The sequence below is a fragment of the Schistocerca cancellata genome, chromosome 3 (genome assembly GCF_023864275.1).
Source record: "Schistocerca cancellata isolate TAMUIC-IGC-003103 chromosome 3, iqSchCanc2.1, whole genome shotgun sequence".
In the NCBI taxonomy this organism is placed as follows: Eukaryota; Metazoa; Arthropoda; class Insecta; order Orthoptera; family Acrididae; genus Schistocerca; species Schistocerca cancellata.
This window is the reverse complement of record NC_064628.1, coordinates 48993229-49014146: the sequence shown is the minus strand read 5'-3', so window position 1 is coordinate 49014146 and position 20918 is coordinate 48993229. Positions and strand designations below refer to the sequence as shown.

At 42.9% G+C, this 20918-nt stretch overlaps 1 protein-coding gene across 2 annotated transcripts in view; it reads right to left on the bottom strand.

The window, feature by feature from the left end:
- Positions 1-20918, bottom strand: part of LOC126176933 (beta-alanine-activating enzyme) — a 178095-nt gene that overhangs the window by 45418 nt on the left and 111759 nt on the right. For both annotated transcript variants that reach the window (XM_049924124.1, XM_049924125.1), the window contains exon 10: positions 1802-1947. In XM_049924124.1, coding sequence (XP_049780081.1) covers positions 1802-1947 — 146 coding nt within the window. The remainder of the gene's footprint in view (positions 1-1801; positions 1948-20918) is intronic.

Below are 20918 nucleotides of genomic sequence, written 5' to 3'. Positions count from 1 at the left end.
AAATATGATCAACTAACTCCATTAGCAGTGGCTGCAAAGAGGCATTCTGCACCACAATATGGTTTACTGTTCAAGTTTCAAGAGCATAAGTTCCTAGAAAAGTCATCCAATAAAGTTAACCAATATATTGTTTCCTCCTAAGTATACCTCATGGAAAGGCCATGAAGATAAAATCAGAGAGATTTGAGTCCACATGGAGGCTTACCAGCAACTGTTCTTCCCACAGACCATACATGACCGAAAGAGGAAAAGTGGGAAGTGACATTGGTACACAAAGTACCCTCTGCCATATACCAAAAGGTGGTTTGTGAAATATATATGTAGACGCATATGTAAATGTACTGTCCTCTCTGCAATGTCATATGATTCAGATCATACATCAATCACAATGGCACGTTTCCTGAACAAAGCAACCGGCAGATCGCCATTTGTACTGGCATTCTATGGACAATAATTTTGCACAGGTAATGTGGCAGTGTACTGCTTGACAAGTGCACCAACTGGCCCAACCCTAGGCATTCACGCTGTACCCAGCACTGATACAGCCACGGGACTGGGTTCATGCTGACTTTGCAGCCCTTTCCTGAGTCCACGTCGTTAATCATTGTGGACTCCTTCGCCCACTTCCTGTATGTTGTCCATGTCCAGCTGACAACACTGGTGGCCACAGTGGGTGCCTTGGACTTCAATTGTATTTGTCATTTTACGACAATTCCTTTTCACCCAGCCTCCGAAGGATTTGTAGAATGGTTTGTTCACACTTTTAAGCTGCAAATGCAAAAAGCTTTATGAGCTACTAAATTGGCATCAGCTTTAAACACCTTCCTAGTGTCTTACAGGTCCATACTCACATGCTCATCAATGTCAGAACCCAGTGGACATCCTCACAGGATACTTCTACATCTTCTGTGTCCACCCCCAGAACACTAAGCAGACACAGTCAAAATGTTTCAGCTGCCTGACCCTTCCTTTCAACTAACTGCAGGACATGCCTGTGGACGTCAATCTGGCTTTAGTGACAGCTGAATCACTGGACCTGCCATGTCCTGCACGGTCACCTCCACTTTCAGATTTCTACGAGCCTATGCAAGAAGTCCCAGATCCAGCATCAGCTACGTCAGACATCTGCCAGAAGCATTCTTTTGTGTTTTTTTCTGCCTTCAGACAGCTGCCACCACATCCTCCCCCACAGTGGCTGGGCAAATACTGGCTGTAGGTGACAGTTCAATGGAGGAAGGATTTAGTAACCCCAATGAACACATAAACAAATAAGGTGTAATGTTGCACACATCTGGTGGGGAGGGAACCTGTGACTGCCATGTCATCACTACCACAGACTGGTCACATGAGAGTGCACAGTGAACCAAATAAAAGGCCAGATATTCTGCACTGAAGAGGCACATTACAGTGTTAACCGGCTGTTTGCAGTGGAACTTGATCCTTCTACTCTGAAGGAATCTCCAAATGGTTTCTACTGTTACTCTGATGAATATTCCTCCAAATATTATTTCTACTTGACTTATGGACTAATTTGTTATTTATTTGTCACAGAAGTTGTTTTCAGTGCTCAAGTCTTGAAGTTTTGCATCAAGTCACTGTGTGCAAAACATGTATTCTGCACTACACATCTACACTTTTCAAACAGCAACTGCCTTCACAATGTTACAGAATCACAACAATAGCTGAAAATGTGCACTGCCTAAGAAGAATGAGAAAATTAGCACAATTTCAACAAAAAATTTACATAAAAACGATATAATTTTTATTTATGTAAGATATATGGTTTTTACACTCTACTTACCAATATATGCTCGCTGGCCACAAGGAGAGATACATGCAGGAGCTTCAATTCGACCTCCAAGTTGCAGAACAGAATGAACTTTTCCATCATCATGAATGGTGACAAGTTGGCCAGAGTGAGATCCAACAATTGCTAGCCAGTGCTTGCTAAATGGTACATACTACAATTACACACATTCTTGTAAAATCAACAATAAAAACATACAAAATTATCTTACTGAACTTAAGTCACACATATTCAACTTTGTACAGACAAATAGAAAACGTCACATTCTGGAAAACATTTAATCACTCTGTCATGTGTAAAATCAGCAAACTCCATACAACAGTCAAACACAATAGGAACACAAAATTCATCATTCATGCACTGAATGAGAGTAAAATGCAATTAACACAATAAAATTCTTGTACATTGTTTGTTACTTAGGAACTAAAAAAGTTACACATGCAGGGGCAACAGGATCGAAAGGTATGAAATAAATGGTGCAAATGCATCAAACAAGTTGCATTCAGTCTGACAGAGTTTAGAGAGAATAACAGAATGGCCGGCCAGAGTGGCCGAGCAGTTCTAGGCGCTACAGCCTGGTGCCACGCGACCGCTACGGTCGCAGGTTCGAATCCTGCCTCGGGCATGGATGTGTGTGCTGTCCTTAGGTTAGTTAGGTTTAAGTAGTTCTAAGTTCTAGGGGACTGATTTCATTTAAGATTGGAAGTGTGAGAAGATGGCCGCGAGTGTAGAAGTGTGTGAATCTAACTTGAGAAATAGTTATAGTTATGCTGTTAAAAAGGGTGTTTGTAAGAATTGTAACACTGCAATAACAATGCTAAAAGAACGAATTGCTAGCTTACAATTCATAGTCAGTTCCTTAAGAAGCGATATTGACTCACTCAAGAAAGAAAATCGGGATCTGCGATCGAAGCCAACACTAAGTGAAGTGATGCAAGACAAAAGTAATATATTGTCCGAGTGGGTAAAAGTGCCGTACAAAAATAGTGTTCCAACTACAAAAAGAACAACAAAATCTGCTAAAAATGTCACATTTTCGGAGAAAAACAAATATCATGTTTTGCAAACAAGTGACTGTGATAACGACTCTCCAAATGATCGTGAACTTGAAAAAGACAGTGAACTGAAAATGAATAGCGTTTTTTCAAATAATGTCAACAACAAACACAGATCATCAGGGAAAAAGAGTAGTGTACTATTACTAACAGACAGTCATGGCAGGAATCTATCCAGCATGCTCCGTGAGAAAAATCGCGACATAGCAGTGACTAGTGTAGTGAAACCGGGAGCGGGATGTAAAAATGTTGTAGACATTAACTCTCAGACGAAATTAATGCAAGAAAATGACTTTATCGTCTGTATAATGGGTTCAAACGATGTGGCAAAAAATGAAGCAGAGGTTTGCGTGAAAATGCTACAGAATTTTTTACAAGCCAATAAATGCAGAAACACAGTAGTTGCCACACTTCCTCATAGGCATGATCTGATTTATAATTCGTGTGTAAACAAAGAAATTCGGAAAACAAACATTAAAATAAGGAAAATGTGTTCTCAATACACTAAGTGTGATGTACTGGATATAAGCAAGCTACATGGAAATCTGCACACGAAGCATGGAATGCATTTGAACTATGATGGGAAAAGATTTGTTTGTGATCGTGTTAGTGAAATAATCAAAGAAAGACTTGTAAGGGATAGAACAATTTATCAGCTTCCTGAACATCCTTCCAACAGCGAGGAAAACAAAATAAACAAGAAAGAAGAACGAAAATACAATGCTGCTGACGTTCCTAATTTAAACTAGAGGTATGTGATGCTGTAAATATGATTCCCAATTACCAAATCGTGAATACGCCCGAACTAAAAATTTATCACCATAATGTGCAATCCCTGCGTAATAAGATCGATGAAATTAACGTTCTATTAACACATGAACTTAATGATATCTCAGTGTTATGCATTTCAGAGCACTGGCTTAACCCAGAATTAATCCAGAATACGAAAATAAACAAATTTGTCTTGGCTGCTTACTACTGCAGGAATAACAGCAAACAGGGTGGGGTAGCAATTTACACAAAGGATAATGTAGATTTTATTACACTACCTGACTTAACTAGGGCAAATGTCGAAAAGGATTATGAAATTGCAGCTATAAAAATTACTCAGTTCAACCTGGTTATTGCTACAGTTTACCGATCACCGTCCGGGAATTTTGAACTTTTCTTAAACAAAATGGAGTCATTGCTAAATAAAGTAAATAAAATGGATTGTGAATTGATAATCTGTGGTGACTTCAATATTGACTTCCTCACGAATAGTGGAAATAGGGAGACCATTTTGAACCTTGCAACGTCCTACAATTTAAAGGCTGAAGTAAAAGCAGCTACCCGAGTATCAGAAACTTGTCAAACAGCTCTTGATCAGTTTCTAGTAAAGAAGAGTTTACACAACACCTCACTAAAAATTTTCAATGCAGGTTTTAGTGATCATCTTGCTCAAATATTAAGCATAAAAGTACAAGGCAGTATTATTAACAACATGTCTTTTAGAACAGCATATCGAAGCTATAATCAGCATAATGTGAACTACTTCAACAACTTATTACAGAAAGAAAAATGGCTAGGAGTGTACAAAATGAATGATATAAATGAAAAATTCGACACTTTCATTGATACATTAACCCATTTCTTTGAACTTGCATTCCCACTGAAAACATTAACCATACAGGGAAACTCTAGAACAAACAGCTGGATCACAAAGGGAATAAGGGTTTCATGCCAGAAGAAAAGACTACTTCATGAAATATGTAACTCAAAAAATTCCTCACCTGTAGTACGCGCATACTATAAAAAATACTCCAAAATATTAAGAAAAGTAATAAAAGCAGCAAAAGTAATGCATAATGATGAAATCATTTATAATTCAGCTAATAAATCAAAGGCTATGTGGAGTGTTATAAAAAAAGAATGTGGAGAATACAGACAACCTTGGAAAAATATAACACTATCACATAAAAATATAAAAGTAACAAACCCCTTAGAAGTAGCTAACACATTTAACAACTTTTTCACAGGTGTTGCTGAAAATATGTTACAATCAAACTTTAAGAGCATCCAGGCAAATGAATATAAAATAAGTACATGTAGAGGATCAATGTACATCAGTTCTGTTTCACAAGATGAAGTAGCTAAAGCAATAAAAGGACTAAAAAATTCCAAATCGGCAGGTATTGATGGTATACCTGCAACAATGTTAAAGAAGAGCGCATCAAACCTAATTGAAGTACTCACACATTTATGCGACTGCTCACTTCAGGCAGGCACTTTCCCTGATGTGTTAAAAACATCAAAAGTTATTCCTGTATATAAAAAAGGGGATAAAGACAATGTAAATAACTACAGACCCATCACAATTTCCTCCTGCATCTCTAAAGTACTGGAAAAAGTTATGTATGAGAAACTTATGAAATTTATAAATAAAAACAGCATCCTATGTAATGAACAACATGGATTCAGAAATAAGAGGTCAACGACAACTGCTGTCTATGAGTGCATCAATTCCATCCTAAACCTGATGGACAAAAAACAGGAAACAATAGGAGTCTTTATTGACTTGTTAAAAGCTTTTGACATGGTGGACCATAAAATTCTGCTATCAAAGCTAGAAAGATATGGTATTCGAGGTCTGTCCAACAAGTGGATCAGTTCCTTCCTGACAAATCGTATGCAGGCAGTGTGCGTCAAGCACACAAATATTGAACTAAAAACTGTGTCTAATCACTTATCTGACTATAAACAAATAAAATGTGGTGTACCACAAGGATCCGTATTGGGACCCCTTCTGTTTCTTCTGTACATAAATGATCTAAGCTTAAATATTGATGCACACAAATCAATCATATTTGCAGATGACACCACGATTCTACTAAAAGGAGACGACGATGAACAGTTACAGCAGACAGTAAACACGGTCACGAAACAACTTAGCAGCTGGGCACAGAGTAATCAGCTTGTAATAAACAGTAAGAAAACCGTTGCTCTAAAATTCCACAATGTTCCTAACAAGGACATGTTTATCCCATCAGTCTCTATCAATGACGAACCAGTTGGTAACAGTACTGAAACCAAATTCTTAGGACTTTGGCTGCAGAGTAACATCAGATGGAATAAGCATATTGAATGTCTCAATGCAGAACTGAGCAAAACATGTTATCTTCTTTGTTCATTAAAATCATGCTGTAGTGAGAAAACAGTATTGAATGCATATCATGCGTACTTTCATTCTCGTCTTAGATATGGGGTCACCTTCTGGGGAAACTCTAAAATAGCTAATAGCACTTTTAAACTACAAAAAAGGGCCATTAGAATCTTGTTTGGGTGCAAGCCTAGAGACTCTTGTAAACCCCTGTTTAAGAAATCTGGTATTCCCCCATTGCCGTGTGTATACATTATGGAAACCCTTTTGTTCTTTAAATTAAATGTAATAGGCAAGGACCAGAGGCTACAAAAAAACTGTGATATACATGAGCACTTTACCAGACAAAACAGGAACTTAAATATGACGCAAATCAGCACAGCACTGTGCCAAAAAGGTACTTTTCACATGGGAGTTAAGCTTTATAACAAACTTCCTGAAAACATAAAAGCTATCACTGAGGTCAATACATTTGGAAAATCTCTAAAGTCATATTTACAGCATCACTGCTTTTATTCCATTGAAGAATATTTAAATTTATGAAATGTGTTATATAAATACTTGTGTGTAAAGTGTATTATTGTAAGCTTAAATATGTATGCCTTGAAATTACTTTCAGCCTGTATATTTATAACTTGACTTGTCCAATGTCTTATGCATAAGCTGCTATGTAGACAACAGGACCAATAAAATACAATATACAATCTACAATCTACTGATTGTGGGAATATGCACTATAACAAAATGAGTAAAAGGAACAGCAGAAATAAGAACAATAACAATGAAATTATAAGATGCTAATTGAAAGTGTCATATTTAATGTACTTGTTCATGAATTTGCACTTATTTCAGGGAAAATTAGACCACTCTATCAGAGTATTTGTGTTTGGTAGAAGTAATAGACAATCATTAAAATTTTACTTTATAAAATTAACAGAGAACTTATAATACAGATCTGATGTAGAGGAGTTTTGGCTAAGCCTCACATAGAGGAGAAATTATTGTATATAAAAATAAATACCTAATAAGGCAATAACAAAACAGCATAGTTTGATTTTCATTTTATGGTACAATCCAGAAAATGTGGCAAAAGCATAGATTTTTTTACACTCTTGCTACAAAAGATAACACAAGGAAACGAAAAAGAAAACTAAATGTCTACTTCTGCATATAAAATATGGCAAAAGTTTCATCAGAAAATTCCATCACATTGTAGCCATATATACAGTTAATGAAAATATGAACTTTAATATCATCTTTCTCTCTCTCCTACCACCACATTTCTCCTACCAAAAACTGGGTATGTTGGCTAAGATGTGTCTCAAGCACAATATTTAACTATTTTACTGACTTGATAAGCTATCTTTATAAATAATCAAAGACCCAGCTAATTTCTGGCAGACTGAAATATGTAGTAGTAATACACATCAACGCAACCGGAAATATCCAAATCTGCTCACTAACAGGCCAGTTAAACTCTTTCCTGCCTTTTCAAAAGTTTTTGAGAAAATGGTCTATGATAAAACAGTGACTAGTTTTTCTTTTTCTTTTTCTTTCTTTTTTTTATGGGGGTTGTTAACTGTCTTCGGTTTAGTTTTCATAGATGATTATCACAAAGAAAGAACGACTAAACATCACAAATGAAGTCCTGACAAAACTAAACATGAGAAATTATCCTGTTGGTATACTCTGTGACCTTGCAAAAGTCTTTGATAGTGTAAATTATAAAATTGTCCTTGTCAAGCTACAAGGGCTATTCAAAAAGTAGAGAACGTTTCCTTCTGATGGCGCTAGGTGCATGCTGATCACGTATGTTTTGGTAAGTGTGTGCTCGGCAGCTCAGTCGGCATCCATCCATGACAGCGGGAATGTCTATGTGCATCTGGATTTTTTTATGTTCAAATTTGAAATGTGCGCTGCAATCGAAAATCCCGCCGGTTGTGAGGTGTGGTCTGTAGTACAGTTTTTGTTGGCAAAAAACCTAAAACCTATAGAAATTTATCATGAACTGTGCAAAGTGTATGGAAACAAAGTAATGAGTGAATTTTCCGTCCGGAAATGCTGCATTCAGTTTAAAAATGGCCGAACCAACATTCATGATGTAGAGAAGAGTGGACACCCGAGCATTGTGACTGACGATCTTGTTGCTAAAGTTGATGAAATGATTTGCGAAAACTGTCACTTTCACAATAATGGAGCTTTCACTTTCTTTTCCACAAGTTTCACGGACTTAGTTGTTTGAAATTGTCACTCAAAAGCTAAGCTACCACAAATTTTGTGCACGAGGGGTGCCCAAAATGCTTACAGATCACAATAAAGAGCAGCAAATGGGGGCAACGTTGACATTTCTGGAGGGATACCACAAACATGGTGATTCATTACTGGATCGAATTGTAACAAGAGATGAGACTTGCGACTTGGGTGAAACACATCAATTGCGAGACAAAATTACAGTTCATGGAGTGAGGGCACACAGGGTCCCCCCCAAAAACTGAGAAAATGTTTGCAAACCTTGTCAGCAAGGAAGTTGATGGTGACAGTGTTTTGGAATAGGCAAGGTGTGCTTCCTATTGATTTTCTCGAACGTGGAGCAACCATAAATTCTGCCTGGTACTCTCAAAATTTGCACAGCATTAGAAGAGCAGTTCAAAACAATCACCGAGGAAAACTGATGACCAAAATTTTGTTTTTGCATGACAATGCCTGACCTCACACGGCAAACTGCACTAAAGAACTCATTAATTCATTAAAATGGGAAATTTTCCCTCATCCGCTCTACAGCCCCAATCTTGCAGCAAGTGACTTCCACTTGTTTCCCAAGATGGAGAACTGGCCTGCAACGCAGCATTCTGATGAGGATGCGGACTCACTGGCCAAAGTCTCAGGCAGTAGAATTTTACAACGGAGGTCTTTCAAAGCTTGTCCACCACTATGATAAGTGCCTCAATGTGTTTGGTGACTATGTGGAAAAGTAATACGTCAGTCGCTCTTTCAGATAGATATAATAAAATGTATTTCTTGTACTTAGTTATTTTTTTAATGCCAAAACATTCCCTAGTTTTTGCATAGCACTCATAAAGAATTATGAGATTAATAGCCCCCCCTCCCACCTCTTGCATGGATGGAGTCTTACCTTCACCAAAGAAATCAAAGACAAACTGGGTCATAAACACGAAACTAACCTCAGGAAGGGGGAGAACATAACATTTGGATTCACAGAATGATGAGTAATTGTTGTGACTCGCCTATCTTTCAAAGTGCCGCAGCGCAGTTACGCGCGTCATTTACATGCGGCGCTGTCTGCCAGCCATGCAGCAGCTGCACCATCTAAGCGGCCAGCCAGCCAGGGGCTGCTAGACTTGGACTCAGTGCTAATTTGACTGTTCAGGTGTACACACGTCTTACTTTGTTTATGTGATCTGTGACTTACATGTATTGTGTCATCCTAGAAATATATTTGTTCAACTTGATGTTATAACAATTGGCGACAAGGTAGTGAATTTTTCTTTTTCATCATTGACCCACAGATTTCCATGGCTACTTTAGAGCAACTATTGCAAGGTCTCACTGAACAGCAAACACTTCTCACAAATGTGATTCGTGATTTCGTCGCAGCATCCAATGTGGGGCGTCTTTTGTCGCTCTCTATCCCTCCTTTTCCTCCTTACGACGAGACGGTGGAAGACTGGTCTGATTACAAAAAATGTCTTTGACAGCACTTCTTGGCATTTCATGTCGTGGACGAACAAACATGTAAGTCTCTGTTCCTTTCATGGATTTCACCTCAAATGTATCGGTTGTTGTCACTATTGGCTCCTTTGAAAGATCCTGCGTCTTTGTCCTTTGCTGAAACATGTTCACTTCTGTCCGTTTCTTTTCAAAAGCAAACGCATGTGGTAGCCTCTCGTGTTGCCTTTTATCATTGTCAAAAACAACCGAATCAATCCTATCGTGCTTGGGCTGCTGAACTTCACGGCCTCAGTCGAAAGTGTCAATTTGATACTGAAGTTCACAAAGAATCCTACGCTGATCCCATGGTATGGGATACTATTATTCGATCGGCGCCCGACAAAGAAGTTCGGCAATGTGCCCTTCAGTTGGCGAATCTGCCTCTTGATGAGGTCCTATCCATCGAGCAGTCTTTTAAAATTTCTCGCGCCGCTGGGACGCAAATAGAGGCGTGGGGTGACGTCAGGGAAATACAACCTCTGTGAGTTGTTGACGAAGCATGGCCCCGCCGGCCTATGTGGCCGCAGTATGCTCCCAAGCGCAGCCTCGACCTAACCGTCAACAAACCTCTAAGAAACTACAGCAAAACTCCTGGCAACTTCCTTCATGTCCGCAGTGTTTTACGAAACATTCACAAGAGGATTGTCCCCAACGTTGGGCCGTGTGTCACAAATACATAAAGAGGGGTAATGTGTCCTCCGTTTGCAAATCCAACCGCATACCTGATGTTCATGAATGTGACGCTGATTCTGCTTCTGTGTTGTCTGTCAATGGTAATTCCTCCCTTTCACGGAAGTTATACCTCACTGTCCAAATACTTGGTCAGGATGTTCGCATGCAGGTCAGTACTGGTTCTGCTGCCACTATCATCAATTCTCGGACGTATCTTCAGTTGGGTTCTCCAATCCTCTCACCTGTCACTAGGCAATTACGGATGTAAAATAAACAGAAGATTTCTCTCTTCGGACAATTTGATGCTGAGGTATCTTACAAATCCATCGTTCACACTGTTCCCATATTTGTGGTTGACCATAGTAACGCGGAGAATCTTTTTGGTTTCGATGCCTTTTGCGTTTTTGGGTTCTCCATAGATGATTCTGTCAATATCATCTTGGATGCCATTCCTTATGCTCAATTGGATTCCTTGTCGACGACATTTTTGTCCCTTTTTTCTCCCGGGTTAGGCCGTGCAAATGACTTTGAAGCTCATATCACGCTCAAACCCACTGCTCGGCCTAAGTTTTTTTGGGCTCGGTCCTTTCCTGTGGCCCTTCGCGATCAGGTCAAACGGAAGCTAGATCGTCTCACAGCTTCAGGGGTCTTGCTTCTTGTCACTTCCAGTGAGTGGTCCTCTCCTGTCATCGTCGTTGCTAAGCCCAATGGTGATATTCGCCTCTGTGGCGATTTCAAAGCCACTGTAAATGCTCAATGCTTCAACGACACATACCCTATGCCCCAACCTGAAGAATTGTTCACTAAACTTGCTGGAGGCCAGTATTTTTCTAAACTTGACCTGTCAGAAGCTTATCATCAACTTCCTCTCGACGCTGCTTCCCGGCAGTTCCTGGTCCTTAACACGCCTTTCGGTCTCTATCAATACCAACAATTGCCATTCGGAGTTGCCAGCGCCCCTGCTCTCTTTCAGCGATTTTTGGAACAATTATTGCTCCCTGTCCTTGGGTGTATAAATTACATGGACAACATTGGTGTCACTGGCTCCACCATTGAAGAACATCTTCAGAAACTCTGAACACTTTTTCATGTCTTACAGACTGCCGGTCTTAAGTGTAACCTTCAGAAATCAAAATTTTTTCAGGCATCTATCACGTACTTGGGGTTTCAACTCTCTCGGGATGGTATTTGTCAGCTTCAGCAAACTGTCGCTGCGATTGATGCCCTTCCTCGCCCTACATTTGTTAAGGAACTTCAGGCCTTCTTGGGGAAATAGCATACTATCACAGGTTTTTTACCGTCTGCTGCTTCAGTGGCTCAGCCGTTGCATCGCCTGCTGCATAAAAACGTGCCCTTTCAATGGTCAGCGTCATGCGATGCAGCTTTCCAGAAATTGAAGACTATGATGAAACAGGCCCCATGCCTGGCTACTTATCGACCTGGCCAACATCTTGTTCTTGCCACGGATGCCTCTCAATACGGGGTTGGTGCAGTCCTTGCGCACTGTTTTTCTGACAGTTCTGAACAACCCATTGCTTATGCCTCCAAAACGCTCCGGATGCCCAATGAAAGTATTCTCAAATTGAAAAAGAAACTTTGGCCATTATTTACGCTCTTCATAAGTTTGGTGTTTTTCTCTATGGATCCAAATTTCATCTCATTATGGATCACAAACCACTTGTTTCATCCATTAACGTCACTTCCCGACAAGGCTGCACACCGCCTCCAGCGTTGGGCTCTTTACTTGTCTCATTTCAATTATGAGATTCATTTCTGGCCGACAGCTCAACATGCGAATGCTGATGCACTGTCTCACCTTCCCATGGGTGCTGATCTGGCATTCGATAGGGACGAACTTTTGTGTTTCCACCCGGATGTTGCCGAGCAGCGGGTTGTGGACGGATTCCCCATCACCGGGGACCAGCTGGCGGCTGCTACGGGTTCTGATCCTACCCTCTCCCGGGTTTTACGCTGTATTCAGGAGGGTTGGCCAGATCATCCGTCCGCTCTGACTTCTGATCTGTTGCAGAATTACTACGCTTTGCGTTACCGCCTCACGTCTAGGGATGGTGTTATCCTCCTTTCCACAGACAATGCTATGCCGCGTGTTGTGATACTTGCGTTTTTGCGTGCTTTGGTCTTGCACCTCCTTCACCAAGGACACTGGGGTGTCTCTCGCATCAAATCTCTGGCGTGCCGTCATGTGTACTGGCCCAGCATTGACTCTGAAATCACACATATGGTCGCTGCCTGCGGCCCTTGTGCTTCACAGGCCGCCACCCCGAAGTCATCTTCGTCACCATGGCCTTCACCTGAGAAGCCCTGGGAGCGTATTCATGCTGACTTTGCGGGACCTTTTTTAGGTACTTATTGGCTTCTCGTTATTGACGCCTACTCTTGACTTTCCTTTCATTGTCCGTTGCACATCGCCTACCACCGCGGCAACCACCAATGCTCTAGCTCGCATTTTCTCTTTGGAAGGCCTTCCCTCTATTCTTGTTACTGATAATGGTCCGCAATTTGCCTCTTCCGATTTTGTGGATTTTTGTGCCCGTCACGGCGTCATGCACGTCACGGCCCCTTCGTTCCATCACCAGACAAACGGTGAGGCTGAACGACTGGTCCGCACATTTAAGGCTCAGATGAGGAAACTCCTGACTTCTTCTGCTGCTGATGATGTGCTTCTCCAATTTCTGGCTTCTTACCGTTTCACCCCCATGGGAGACCACAGCCCGGCTGAGCTCTTACATGGCCGACAGCCCCGCACACTACTTCATCTTCTGTGGCCTTCCACCTCACAGCCACAGGTGCCGCTTGGCCGGTTCACCGCCGGCGACCTTGTATGTGTACAGGCGGTAGAAATGGAGTCCTGGCTGCATCTTCTGTCACCGTGGCCAACGCCTGTATGAAATCCAGACAGACACAGGTGTTGCAGTGTGTCATTCGGACCAGCTTCGACCTCGTGTGCCGGCAACGCCTGTTCCGAATGTCGCTACGCCACCTTCGGCTCTACCTGACGCTCGGGATCTTGGAATCTCTCATTATTCACAACGCAGCCCTCTTACCATCATCACGGGGCCAGCACAAGAACTGATGCCACCAGGAGACGTGTCCATGCAGCAACCAGATGACCATCATCTGTCGGAGCAACTCTACTCGCCTCCTTCTCTTACGGACGCCGACACATCGCCCATGTTCCCTGTTATAACAACCGGACTTGCCGCAATGGGCAGATTGGGGCACGGGGCCCCAGCAGATTCGACCCCCATGGCTCCTGTCATCTCGACCTGTTATCATCGGGGACACTTCCATCTGTACGGGAAGCCTCCTCCTTGAGACTTTACGGGCAGTCAAACAACACCTATGGACGTTAGCAATCTACAGGCCACCTCCATCAAGACCAGAGCAAAAAATTCAAAGGAGGGGAAAAGTGTTGTGACTCGCCGATCTTTCAAAGTTCCGCCACGCAGTTACGTGCCTCTTTTACATGTGGCGGCTGTCTGTCAGCCATGCAGCAGCCACGCCACCTAAGCGGCCAGCCAGCCACCGGCCTCTAGACTTGGACTCAGTGCTGATTTGACTGTTCAGGTGTACACACGTCTTACTTTGTTTATGTGATCTGTGACTTACATGTATTGTGTTCTCCTAGAAATATATTTGTTCAACTTGACGTTATAACAGTAATGGTCCCATTCTTGCTTTTAACCTACATAAACAATCTTTCAATGACTTTAATAGATGGTTCAAAAACTATGTTTGATGATGACACTATCATACTAATCAACTGTCTAAAATGAACCTTACTAGACACAACTCAGATAACCGGTGAACAGTTCCATAACTGGTTCATGCAAATGATTCACATCTTAATCTCAGAAAGATTCATATTGTGTAATTTTGAGTAAAGAAAAATGACCTGCTTGCACCAGAAGTAGACATTAATGGTCACACAATGAATGGAACACTGAGTGTAAAATGCCAAGGGGTCCACTTGAATGACATGTTCAAATGGTGTCAAAACACAGATAAACTAATGAAGAAGCTCTGTTCAATACGTCTGATGTTTGAAGTATCTAATTTCCACTCTCTTATCTTGCAAATTCTCTTCTATGGCAGTGCACTTCAGAATTAATGAAGTATTTATTCAAGAGAAGTGAACAGTAAGCGTACTGTCAGAAGTAGCTAGCTCCAAATCTTTTACAGTCCTTTTTAAGAGTCTTGGAATACTCATGCTCACTCCCATTTACATTTATTTACTCAGTAATGATTTTAGTTTCTGACAATAAAAATCAGTTTAATCTGAATTGTGATCTTCAAAATCACAACAGAAGCTCACAAAATAAATGTCATGGGCACTTTGCTTTCTTGTCTAGAGTTCACAGTGCAGTTATGTAATCAGGTACAAACATATTCAATCAAGAAACTGAGGATCTCAATCAGTTCAAAAGATAACTAAAAATTTATATCACCAGCCACTATCCTGATGTCCAGGTGGAGCTTCAAGGAATCCTCAGAACCTTAGGCCCCCTACAAAACCTTTCACCTGACTCCATCAACCTCCTGATCCCACTGACACCCCGCACCCCTACCTTCTACCTTCTTCCTAAAATTCACAAACCCAATCATCCCGGCCGCCCCATTGTAGCTGGTTACCAAGCCCCCACAGAACGTATCTCTGCCTACGTAGATCAACACCTTCAACCCATTACATGCAGTCTCCCATCCTTCATCAAAGACACCAACCACTTTCTCGAACGCCTGGAATCCTTACCCAGTCTGTTACCCCCGGAAACCATCCTTGTAACCATTGATGCCACTTCCTTATACACAAATATTCCGCATGTCCAGGGCCTCACTGCGATGCAGCACTTCCTTTCACGCCGATCACCTGCCACCCTGCCTAAAACCTCTTTCCTCATTATCTTAGCCAGCTTCATCCTGACCCACAACTTCTTCACTTTTGAAGGCCAGACATACCAACAATTAAAGGGAACAGCCATGGGTACCAGGATGGCCCCCTCGTACGCCAATCTATTCATGGGTCGCTTAGAGGAAGCCTTCTTGGTTACCAAGGCCTGCAAACCCAAAGTTTGGTACAGATTTATTGATGACATCTTCATGATCTGGACTCACAGTGAAGAAGAACTCCTGAATTTCCTCTCCAACGTCAACTGCTTTGGTTCCATCAGATTCACCTGGTTCTACTCTAAATCCCATGCCACTTTCCTTGACGTTGACCTCCATCTGTCCAATGGCCAGCTTCACACGTCCGTCCACATCAAACCCACCAACAAGCAACAGTACCTCCATTATGACAGCTGCCACCCATTCCACATCAAACGGTCCCTTCCCTACAGCCTAGATCTTCGTGGCAAACGATCTGCTCCAGTCCGGAATCCCTGAACCATTACACCAACAATCTGAAAACAGCTTTCGCATCCCGCAGCTACCCTCCTGACCTGATACAGAAGCAAATAACCAGACCCACTTCCTCACCCCTTCAAACCCAGAATCTCCCACAGAAGAACCCCAAAAGTGCCCCACTTGTGACAGGATACTTTCCGGGACTGGATCAGACTCTGCATGTGGCTCTCCAGCAGGGATACTTCCTCAAATCCTGCCCTGAAATGAGATCCATCCTTCATGAAATCCTCCCCACTCCACCAAGAGTGTCTTTCAGCCGTCCACCTAACCTTCATAACTTCTTGGTTCATCCCTATGAAATCCCAAAACCACCTTCCCTACCCTCTGGCTCCTACCCTTGCAACCGCCCCTGGTGTAAAACCTGTCCCATGCACCCTCCCACCACCACCTACTCCAGTCCTGTAACCCGGAAGGTGTACACGATTAAAGGCAGAGCCACATGTGAAAGCACCCACGTGATTTACCAACTGACCTGCCTACACTGTGAAGCTTTCTATGTGGGAATGATCAGCAACAAACTGTCCATTTGCATGAATGGACACAGGCAGACAGTGTTTGTTGGTAATGAGGATCACCCTGTGGCTAAACATGCCTTGGTGCACGGCCAGCACATCTTGGCACAGTGTTACACCGTCCGGGTTATCTGGATACCTCCCACTAACACCAACCTGTCAGAACTCCGGAGATGGGAACTTGCCCTTCAATATATCCTCTCTTCTCGTTATCGGCCAGGCCTCAACCCCCGCTAATTTCAAGTTGCCGCCACTCATACCTCACCTGTCTTTCAACAATATCTTTGCCTCTTTACTTCCGCCTCGACTGACATCTCTGCCCAAACTCTTTGCCTTTACAAATGTCTGCTTGTGTCTGTGTATGTGCAGATGGATATGTGTATGTTTGTGTTTGTTTGTGTGTCTATCGACCTGCCAGCGCTTTTGTTTGGTAATTCTCATCATCTTTGTTTTTAGATATATTTTTCCCATGTGGAATGTTTCCCTCTATTTTATATACACTCCTGGAAATTGAAATAAGAACACCGTGAATTCATTGTCCCAGGAAGGGGAAACTTTACTGACACATTTTTGGGGTCAGATACATCACATGATCACACTGACAGAACCACAGGCACATAGACACAGGCAACGGAGCATGCACAATGTCGGCACTAGTACAGTGTATATCCACCTTTCGCAGCAATGCAGGCTGCTATTCTCCCATGGAGACGATCGTAGAGATGCTGGATGTAGTCCTGTGGAACGGCTTGCCATGCCATTTCCACCTGGCGCCTCAGTTGGACCAGCGTTCGTGCTGGACGTGCAGACTGCGTGAGACGACGCTTCATCCAGTCCCAAACATGCTCAATGGGGGACAGATCCGGAGATCTTGCTGGCCAGGGTAGTTGACTTACACCTTCTAGAGCACGTTGGGTGGCACAGGATACATGCGGACGTGCATTGTCCTGTTGGAACAGCAAGTTCCCTTGCCGGTCTAGGAATGGTAGAACGATGGGTTCGATGACGGTTTGGATGTACCGTGCACTATTCAGTGTCCCCTCGACGATCACCAGTGGTGTACGGCCAGTGTAGGAGATCGCTCCCCACACCATGATGCCGGGTGTTGGCCCTGTGTGCCTCGGTCGTATGCAGTCCTGATTGTGGCGCTCACCTGCACGGCGCCAAACACGCATACGACCATCATTGGCACCAAGGCAGAAGCGACTCTCATCGCTGAAGATGACACGTCTCCATTCGTCCCTCCATTCACGCCTGTCGCGACACCACTGGAGGCGGGCTGCACAATGTTGGGGCGTGAGCGGAAGACGGCCTAACGGTGTGCGGGACCGTAGCCCAGCTTCATGGAGACGGTTGCGAATGGTCCTCGCCGATACCCCAGGAGCAACAGTGTCCCTAATTTGCTGGGAAGTGGCGGTGCGGTCCCCTACGGCACTGCGTAGGATCCTACGGTCTTGGCGTGCATCCGTACGTCGCTGCGGTCCGGTCCCAGGTCGACGGGCACGTGCACCTTCCGCCGACCACTGGCGACAACATCGATGTACTGTGGAGACCTCACGCCCCACGTGTTGAGCAATTCGGTGGTACGTCCACCCGGCCTCCCGCATGCCCACTATACGCCCTTGCTCAAAGTCCGTCAACTGCACATACGGTTCACGTCCACGCTGTCGCGGCATGCTACCAGTGTTAAAGACTGCGATGGAGCTCCGTATGCCACGGCAAACTGGCTGACACTGACGGCGGCGATGCACAAATGCTGCGCAGCTAGCGCCATTCGACAGCCAACACCGCGGTTCCTGGTGTGTCCGCTGTGCCATGCGTGTGATCATTGCTTGTACAGCCCTCTCGCAGTGTCCGGAGCAAGTATGGTGGGTCTGACACACCGGTGTCAATGTGTTCTTTTTTCCATTTCCAGGAGTGTATATACAATAAAACAAAGATGATGTGACTTACCAAACGAAAGCGCTGACAGGTTGATAGACACACAAACATACACACAAAATTCAAGCTTTCGCAACCAACGGTTGCTTCATCAGGAAAGAGGGAAGGAGAGGGAAAGACAAAAGGATGTGGGTTTTAAGGTAGAGGGTAAAGAGTCATTCCAATTCCGGGAGCGGAAAGACTTACCTTAGGGGGAAAAAAGGACAGGTGTACACTCGCGCGCGCGCGCAGCACACACACACACACACACACACACACACACACACACAGCACATATCCATGTATGTGTATGTGCGGACGGATATGTGTGTGTGTGTGTGTGTGTGTGTGTGTGTGTGTGTGTGTGTGTGTGTGTGTGCGCGCGCGCGAGTGTACGCCTGTCCTTTTTTTCCCCTAAGGTAAGTCTTTCCGCTCCCGGGATTGGAATGACTCTAGAAAGCAGGAAGGAGGAGCTGGACAGAGAAAGGGGCCAGGAGGAGATGGAAGGGGGGGGGGGGGGGGCAGGATGATATGGACAAAGAGAGGGGAGGAGAGGGTGGCCAGAGACAGGGAGGAGAAGAAGATTAGTTGTATATCCAATTTCTCATACATATTAGATTGTGAGCTTCCTCTTTTCTTTCTTTACCATTTAACCAGACTGAGTCATAGCAACATGTGGCTGGGTACAGCTAGTAAAAATATAAAAACAACAGGGGGGGAGGGACGGGGGGGGGATGGGTTTGGGGGGAGGGTAGGGAGTCATTCCGGTCCCGGGGGTGGGGGGCTTGCCTTGGGGGGGGGGGGGGGGGGGACGAGTGTGCACTCGCATGGGCGTGCGTGTCCGTCCCGTCCACACATATAAAGACACAAGCTTGTGTCTTTATATGTGTGGATGTGTGTGTGTGTGTGTGTGTGTGTGTGTGTGTGTGTGTGTACTCGTCCTTTTTTTCCCCCTAGGGTGAGTCTTTCCGCTCCCGGGATTGGAATGACTCCTTACCCTCTCCCTTGAAACCGACATCCTTTCGTCTTTCCCTCTCCTTCCCTCTTTCCTGGCGGGGCGGCCGTTGGTTGCGAGGGCTGGAATTTTGTGTGTATGTTTGTGTTTGTTTGTGTGTCTATCGACCTGCCAGCGCTTTTGTTTGGTAAGTCTCATCATCTTTGTTTTTAGATATATTTTTCCCACGTGGAATGTTTCCCTCTATTATACACTGCATATGCAGAAATACATACCAATTTCCTCTGAAAAATACCAATGTAATTAAGTCCACATTAAGCTACTAATTGGAGATTAATGACAGCTACTTAATACAACTGAGGAAACAGCAGCTTTCTTTCTAATTTACTACATTACACATATCTATCATAAGCACAAAGAGCATCGAGCACTATAGTGATAGTTTAACGGTGTACAGATTAAGTTTCTATGATTTGCTTGTCTTTTGTTAATGTCTACCTTGACTTGTTCAACTTCCTTGAAAATTATCCTTCATGGGACACAATGTATCAACGAATGAATGGTAATATGGAAATATGCATTCCTGGAGCTGAAAACAATTAAGACTACTCAAAGTGAGCTAAACATGAGGGCCTGACTTAATTTCCATAAGGTTTTGCACTAAGCACGTTGGAGACATGGCCCCTTTTATAACTCATATTTATTCAGAATCTCTTGCACAATGAATAGTTCCATGTCACTAGAAAAAGAGTATTGGCTGTCCTTCCACTACCAATCAGAAAGTCTTTGCATGTGGCCACCGAATTTGGCCAATCCTGCAACCAAGAAAGATAAAAGAAGGGATGCACAAAATTTCAGACCAATATGTTTAACACTGACTGTTGTTAAATCCTAGAGCATACTACAAACATTATGGAATCAATTGAGAAAAAAAAAGTTTATCTCACAGAATCAGTACTGGTTCAGAAAAATTCACTAACGTGCAACACAAGTCGCTCTTTTCACACACAATGATTTGCAAATAACACAAGCAGGTAAAGATTTAGATTCTGTGTTCTTATACTTCCACAAAGGTGTTTAGTACTGTTCCACACTATTCACTGTTTATTAAGATAGATCACACAAAAATCTTAAGGAGACTATGATAGATATATAGGGTACAATGACGTTGCATCTCCTGTTTTTAATTGCATCCCTTCTGAGTAGATATTTATAGAGTTTTCTCATGTGTACTGCTTACATACTTGATACTATGCCACCAGCTGTGAAATATTTTGCTGCTACTACTGCTTACTGAGGAAAAATCCAACTTCCTGTCTGTAATAGTGTTGAAGACTCTGCAGTGATTCAACTTGGCAGTCAGAATCAAGTACATCCAACTTGGGGTAAATGTTTCAAGTAATTAAAAAAATTTAGTTGTTTGTAATATTCATGTTCTGCACAAGGACTGGTTACAATAATTCATCACATTTGCAAAATCCCATCATGATATGCAACACCCATAAAACAGTAACATTAGTTCATCTTTAAACTGCCATCCATATATTTTTTGTATTAAAAAGTTGTACCCTTTCCACAAAGCTATTATGGTCCTCTCAGAAATATCCACAAATTATGGAATAGTTGAAATACTGGTCTGCTATTTCATGCTAAAAGCATACCATGTACTTGAGAAACCCATAGTATTATGTTCTGATAATTCTTA